We start from the raw sequence: 7651 nt of genomic DNA on the forward strand, positions 1-7651 counted from the left end.
CACTCAGCTCTCAAGTGTTCTCCATTCAAGGCTTTATATGGTGTTGATCCAAACCCAAGTGTTGTTCCTATGATTTATGATATTTCTGAGTCCGAGTCCTCTTAAGCCGCTTCTCTATTACAAGGCAGGCAACTTCTTCTAGCAACACTCAAAAACAATCTGTCCAAGGCACAATAGAAGATGAAATCATATGCTGATAAGAACAGGTCTCCTAGACAATTTCAGTTGGGTGATTCAGTTTTCTTGAAGCTACAACCATATGCACAGTCTTCTGTTGCTAATAGACCATTCCCAAAACTGGCATTCAAATACTTTGGTCCTTCCAAGGTCTTGGCGAAAATTGGCAATGCTGCTTATAAACAGGTGCTTCCTACTCATACTCAGATACATCTAGTGTTCCATGTCTCACCACTGAAGCATTCAGTGCCTGACAATACACCTGTGTTTTCAGAGATCCCTGCATTTCCAACGCTGGACAGAGCTGATGTGGTGCCTCAACTCATTCTCCATCGACGACTGGTGAAAAAAAAGGGGATACTTCTATCACCCAAGTGCAGATCCAATGGAGTGGCCTCCCTTCAGAGATGTCAACCTGGGAAGACTACTACATCGTCAAGGCGCGATTTTCATCTGCACCAGCCTGGGCTCTAGGTGGTTCTGCGGGAGGGGGTAGTGTCATGCGTGAGTAAGTAGTGATATATTTTCTTGAGCCATGTGAGCTTATTTGTTATCAGGCCTTGGGCCGTGTAAGCTTGTGCTGGGTGCTTCTAGCCTACGCTTTCGATCTATATGTATCTGGACAGCCGAAGGACTTGCTATCATAGAAAAGAAATGAACTGTCATCCCTGGACCTCTCCTTCTCGTGTTCTTCCTCCCCTGCGATTCCTCTCTAATCCCTCTCTGATTCTTCTGTTCTCAAATTCAGTTATCGTGGTGCTCGGATCCTCCTAGTTGGAGGTCTGGACACAACATAAGGCTAATTTCAATAGATTTCATTTTGTTGTTTCCAAGAGTGCCACATCACCAAATACAAATGAAATTTGGATGAAACTCACTCTATAATGCATTATTTTATATTAGTTATTCTATAGGTTTTGGTCCCATTTAATTCAAAGACATAACAAGAGTTGGTAACCATACATATATAATTTTATCTAGATGAAACTCATTTTATCCCTTTTCTCATTAAATTTGTACCACATCATTTAAAGGTGACATAAAATCCTATTCAATATGCATAAAACTCTAACCAAATCTCCACCGGGAGTGACCCGCTAGAGAACTTTTGACCGAATAGCAAAAGTCAATGTTGTTATAAGAAAAGAAGGAAGTGCCACGCGTGCAAGAGACGTTGCAGCGAAGCAAACCCAGAAAATGGCGGCTTCCTTCCTCTCCCCGCACTCCTTCCTTATTCCTTCCCTCCTTTTCCCTCTCCTCCGCTTCCCCTCACAATCTCACTCTCACTCCACTGCCACCTCTCCTCACTCTCACCAATATCTCTATTTCTCATGCTCACCTCACTCCTCGTCCTCGTCCTCGTCCTCCCGGCCGGCGCCAGCGCCGGGGGCGACGCCAGGCGCGAGCTGCACGAGCCGCTCTTCCCCATCGAATGGACCCCGCCGCCGTCCACGACGGCTCCCCCAGCACCGGGCTTCGCCGCCTACCCTTCCACGCCGGTCCCGCCCGTCGACAACGGCGGGCCCGCGCTGCTCCCCGCGCCGCCGCCGCCGGACACCGTCACCGCAGACGCCTCCTCCTCCCGCACGGGCCCGGCCCCGCGCTCCCGGGGTGGCAGCGGAGGGACACCCAAGGCCGCCATCGTCGTCGCCTCCGCTGCTGCGGCGGCCGTCCTAGCGCTGCTCGCCTTTGCCGCCGCGTTCCTCCTCACGGGCCGCCTCGCCCGCCACTCCGCGCATACGCACATGCCCCCCGGCCTCGCCGCCGCCGCTCACCCTGGGCCTGCCTCCGCCGTCGTGCTACACGCCGACGCCGTGGGCACCTCTGCGGCGGGATCGTCGTCGGGCGCCACCCCGTACCGGAAGGTCCGCTCGGAGTGCGTACGGAGGGGTATGTGCCGCGACGTCGACGACACCGTCCCGAGCCCAGAGCTACGGCCGCTCCCAACGCTGCGGCGCGCGGGGTCGTCCGACGAGGACGCCGCGTACTACACGCCGGGCCAGCGCTCGGCGGGGTCCGGCGGTGGCGAGGGCGTGGGGACGTGGAGCGAGGCGTGCTCGTCCAGCCCGCGCACAACCACTCCGTCCCGCCGCAGTCTCCCCAGCCTTACCAGCGACTTTTTCCCCCCGACGCCCGCGGCTGCATCCGTGGCGCCCCCACCTCCCGCTCCTCCTGTTCCGCGCTCCCGCCGCACTCTGCCGCGCACCCGCTTCTCCGCCGGCTCTGCCTCTGACATGATCAAACAAATGGTCTTGCCACCCCCCAACCCGCCACCGCCACCTCCACCGGCGCCGAGATGCAACGATGCAACTCCTAAACCTCCGCCGCCGCCGCCGGGGCCACCCGCTGGCCAATTATCAGCAAGCCGGCTGCTGAAACCAGAGCAAACAGAGGGGCCAAGTGTCGCCATGCCGAGAGCGCCTTTCATGTCAGTGAAGAGGGACAATGACGGCATGCCAATTCGGATGCAGGATGATGCTGCTGTTGATGAAGCCCGGCCCAAGCTGAAGCCGCTGCACTGGGACAAGGTCCGGGCGTGCTCCGACCGTGACATGGTCTGGGACCGGCTCAAGTCCAACTCATTCCAGTTAAGACCCGATTTTGGGAACATACGTAGAATTATTGGATGTTTGTTACGTATCGACTCATTAGAAATCATGATGTTGACATGAGTTCCTTGCAGGTTGGATGAGGACATGATCGAGGTGCTTTTCACCAACAATGCGGCAAATGCACCTCACAGGGACACACCGAAGAAAGCTGGAGTGCCACAATGTAGGTCTGAAGAGAAGGTCCTTGATCCCAAGAAGGCACAGAACATTGCCATCCTTCTGCGTGCACTGAATGTGACGCTGGAGGAGGTCTCCGATGCACTGCTAGATGGTGAGCAATTCTTTGATTACTGAATATTTATGATGCAGAATATCTACTAAATAGAAATAAGGTGACCTCATCTAATATCTAATATCATGGTTGAGCATTAGGTACTAGGTTGTCGGTCCAATATGTCAAGTAGTTGTGACTTGAGGGAGTACAATTTAATTAGTTACGGTGTGGACATTTCTAGGACTATAATCAGATAGCCAGATTCTTTAATTTCAAAATTATACTGGCACGCATTAGCTTCCAGGAGAACCCTTTCAGAATGTTCTATTACTGTCGGATCTCAACAATACAATCTGCAGATATCTATGACTGTACAGGCAGTGTGATGGTATCACGGCATTAGATCAAACTCAGATACTTAGCAGATAGTTTTATTCTGTATGCTGTTTGAATTTTCATTTTGAACATAGTCTGAGTAAACTTTGCAAGCCACTCCACAATGAGCATTATATACATTCTTCATATTATGTCTGCAGTAGCGCAGAGATGTTATATTACGCAACTGGAGTTTAGGACTTCTCAATATTCTTACCCAGAGAATGTTTGGAAGTTTAGTATCTTATAAATAATGCTTATACCAATGCGTATTGAAGTATATATGAGGAACTTTTCAATCAGATTTAGGAAAAAATGCAATACATGCTGCTCTAGAATCGTCAATCAGATACATCATCATATTCAAAGATATCCTGTCTAGTTCTACTCACAGTGTTAATTGTTACTGACATTTTAAATAGGCAATGCTGAATGTCTGGGGGCTGATCTGTTGGAAACCTTAATAAAGATGGCTCCTACTAAAGAGGAAGAACTGAAACTTCGAAACTTTACTGGGGACTTATCAAAGCTGGGTTCGGCAGAGCGGTTTCTCAAGGTCGTGCTTGATATACCTTTTTCCTTCAAAAGAGTTGACGCTATGCTCTATCGAGCTAATTTTGAGAGCGAAATAAATTACCTCAAGAAATCTTTTGAAACATTAGAGGTATGCCCGTGAACATTTCATTGTAACTTCTACGACAAGTATCTACTTTAATTTGTATGTCATTATTTCCTATCTGTTGCCTCCAAACAATTCTTTACAAATTAAGTCATTTTCCTAGCTCACACATTTTTGTTGATAGATCAGAGCTACTCTGGATTATGGTGGAATCAACTTTTCAAAATGGATAATTTTTCGATAGCACATTCCGATTTTTTCCTTCTAGTTTTGGGATTTTTCCATGCATGGGTTCCTGACATTCTTCACATGGTTTTGCAGGCCGCTTGTGATGATTTGAAAGGCAGCAGATTGTTTCTGAAGCTACTTGAAGCTGTTCTGAGAACTGGGAATAGAATGAATGTTGGCACAATCCGGGGTCAGGCAAAAGCCTTCAAGCTCGATACCCTCCTAAAACTCGCAGACGTCAAAGGTACTGACGGTAAAACCACCCTGCTACACTTCGTTGTTCAAGAAATCGTCCGTTCTGAAGATGCAAAATCTGAGAAAGCTCCAGAAAGTCAAAGCAGGAATATCGTCAAAGATGAACAGTTCCGTAAGCAAGGACTCAAAGTTGTATCTGGGCTGAGCACTGAGCTAGGGAATGTCAAGAAAGCAGCTAGCATGGACTTCGATGTACTGCACGGCTATGTGTCGAAGCTTGAAGCTGGTCTTGGAAGCATCAAGTCAATCCTCCTGCTCGAGAAGTTGTGCACTCAAGGCCAGAATTTCTTTTCAACGATGCATGATTTTCTCAAGGAAGCTGAGATGAAGATCGAACAGGTCAGGAGCGAGGAGAATCGAGCTCTGGGAAGAGTGAAAGAGATCACCGAGTACTTCCATGGGGATGCCGCGAAGGAGGAAGCGCACCCTTTGAGGATATTCATGGTGGTGAGGGACTTCCTGTCCATATTGGACTACGTCTGCAGGGAGGTCAGCCAGCAAGACAGGACAGTTGTTGGATCTGCAAGGTCATTCCGAATGTCAGCTGCCACAACGGCAATGCTGAATTTGCACAGCCAGCATGGAAGGGATAGCAACTCCGACGATGAGAGTTCGTCGCTGTAGGAAATGTGGATCACGGAAGAAACTTACTGAATTTTTGAAACAGGCAGAACCACAAGAATCCTATATAGATGAATACTGTTGCATTTTGTCATAGCAAACCAAGCAGATATTTAATTTTGGTTAGGTATGAAGATAGGTGAAATCATGTTGTATAATTATCGATGGATGGAATTCTTTTCTGTAGAAAATAAATAAGTTATCGGGTAGTACACCTTTATCCTCGTTTCAAACCCGTTAGGACAGAAATCAAGTTTACTTTTAAGTCAGATCAAGAGAACAACCAGCAAATGAAAATTAGTGATAATTCATTCTGCAAGACTGTTAAGATTTGGAGAGATGTTCTCAAATTCCACTAGAGATTTGAAGTGCATTGACTTTCATTAAGATATTGTGTTATTGCCATTAATTTGTCACTGCTTCAGCTACGTTTAGCTTGTGGATATTCCACGGAAAAGGGCGTGTGGGGGGGGGGGGGGGGGGGGGGGGGGGGGGGGGCGCAAATTGAAGGTACCACTAGCCTTTGAAATTTTTGCAAAAGAGCAGCGAACTGAGAAGGGGGTGATAAGGAACGAGGAATGACTCCCAGCGACGCAACGCAATCATCATCACCTCCTGCTCGGTTGCGCTGGCTGGACTTAATCATTCTCGCATTTCCTTCTTTACCTTCGCAAGCGATCTCTGTTACCCATCCTTGCGTAGATATTAAGGAACCAAATCATGATTACGGACAGGGTATGGGTATGCATCGATGGCTTTATTTCTGCAGAAAACTTTCATTGCATCTTTCGTTTTATCCTAAAGATACATATATCATAGCACCGTCCATGCGACTGGGATGAACTTGATGTCAAGCATCCTAGAAGGCAAACAATTTATAAACAGCAGTCGAGAGGAAGTGGCATGGGCTCCACGGCAATTCGGATTGCTGCAAAAATTATCCTATCATATAGCTCATTGAATATCTAGTTTTATGCATGAAAATAAAGGATATAAGGCATTACCTCTTAAGAAGTAAGAAACAACTATGAATCAACCGCAAGGTGGGATTTTGAATTGGGAAAAGTTCAGTTTACACCCTTGAACTATTACAAAAATCTTATTTTCATCCTTCAACTACAAGACCAGATAACGGAGACCATCCAACTGCTTAAACAAGACAAATTTGGTCCTTTGCATCATTTCAAAGGTGGATTTTTATTTTCAAAAAATATTAAAGTTTAAAATATAAAATTCATAAATAATTTATTTTAAATCAAAAAAGTATGAAACAGGTGCCAACATTTTTCAAAAAATGTAAGCTTTCTATTGGCACTCTACATGTCATATTTAGATCCTAATTGTTTGTGTTCCTTCTATTTGTTTGCTTGTAGTTATGCCTATTATTTTTAAACAAATAAGATTTTAATAGAACAACAATAAATAAGTTATATTTTAAGGAAATTTTGATATGAGTTTCATATTTTCCTTATTTAAAATGAATTAGTTTAGATTTTTTTAGATCTAACCAGAATTTTTGTAAAAAAAATACAAAACCACCTTTGAAACCACCTGAAGAGCCAAAGTTGTCCAGTCCCTTCTTAACCAGTTTTATAGTTGATAGTTGAAAATCAAACTTTTATGATAGTTCGAGGGTGTGAACTTGACTTTTTCCTTTTGAATCATTCCATTGGGGTTATCCACAAACAGTTTCACCCGAAATGCTTGCCCACAAACTTCGGTTATTGAAACTAGGGGTTGCTATTTTTTTTAGGTCAACACAGCAACGTTTATGAAAACCCAAAAGCAGACTACGGATTTTCCATGTAATATTCATTTCTAAAGAATCGAAGGCAATTCAATCATCTGTTTCTTCCAAGGTGCAAAGGAGTTTGATTGTAAGGTGGCATGAACCAGCTTCATAGACATTTGCAAAATCATATACCTATAGCTTTCGAAGGTGCAAAGGAATTTGATTGTAAAGGAAGTCAACATTCATATATGTTTTCTCAAGCAAATCCTTATCAATGCCTTTGTATGAGCAAAGGCACGGTGATGTAGAACTGGCCCGATCTTTCGAGAGGTAGAGGTAAATTCGATTGGTGGAGTCTCGATGTTGGTGATCCAGCTTCTAATCAGACACGATTCGAAGTCCAGCAACCGTTACACCACTACTCCATTGGTTATCAACCAAGCACAACTTGATTGACCTCACCAAGAAGACTTTTTCTGCAAGCAAATTTACCACAACGAGATGGGGTTCAAGCTCTAATCACAAAAGAACTAATCAGCATAGTGGTGAGGAATAAAAACATGGGCCCTGATTCACAGCAAAAGGACTCGATGTCACAGTTACAATGAAGTGTGGCAATCTAGATAGGATGGGTGCCAGCATCGCGCGCAGCAGCGAGATCGGCGGCGCCGCCTCAAGCAGTTGAGAGGAGGAAGAAGGAGGGAGATGGGGTTTCAGTATTACGTTTCATACCCCTTCCGGGGTTCAGCACAGTGTATATATCCATCGGCGCGTAGGTCGGCATTACATGGGCTCATAGGCCCAAATGGCGCGCAGGC

At 45.8% G+C, this 7651-nt stretch overlaps 1 protein-coding gene across 2 annotated transcripts; it reads left to right on the forward strand.

Annotated features, from left to right (window-relative positions):
• The first annotated feature begins 1452 nt into the window (after positions 1 to 1452).
• LOC120692952 (formin-like protein 4) lies at positions 1453 to 5325 on the forward strand. 2 transcript variants are annotated; one of them, XM_039976340.1, is made up of 4 exons: positions 1453 to 2764; positions 2861 to 3060; positions 3801 to 4042; positions 4319 to 5325. In XM_039976340.1, the coding sequence occupies exons 1-4, from the start codon at positions 1509 to 1511 to the stop codon at positions 5102 to 5104; spliced, it is 2484 nt and encodes an 827-aa protein (XP_039832274.1). In that variant the 5' UTR covers positions 1453 to 1508; the 3' UTR covers positions 5105 to 5325. The 2 variants fall into 2 exon arrangements, with proteins under 2 accessions (XP_039832274.1, XP_039832275.1); XM_039976341.1 differs by having other exon boundaries at positions 3801 to 3934.
• The last annotated feature ends 2326 nt before the right edge of the window (positions 5326 to 7651 follow it).

Source organism: Panicum virgatum, chromosome 9N (assembly GCF_016808335.1).
Source record: "Panicum virgatum strain AP13 chromosome 9N, P.virgatum_v5, whole genome shotgun sequence".
NCBI classification, from domain to species: Eukaryota; Viridiplantae; Streptophyta; class Magnoliopsida; order Poales; family Poaceae; genus Panicum; species Panicum virgatum.

Bases quoted from the DNA above. Each gene is read 5' to 3' on its own strand.
- LOC120692952 (XM_039976340.1), top strand. From the start codon at position 1,509: ATGCTCACCTCACTCCTCGTCCTCGTCCTCGTCCTCCCGGCCGGCGCC. The intron at 2,765-2,860 runs GTTAAGACCCGA...AGTTCCTTGCAG, and splicing joins CTCAAGTCCAACTCATTCCA to GTTGGATGAGGACATGATCG. The intron at 4,043-4,318 runs GTATGCCCGTGA...ATGGTTTTGCAG, and splicing joins AATCTTTTGAAACATTAGAG to GCCGCTTGTGATGATTTGAA.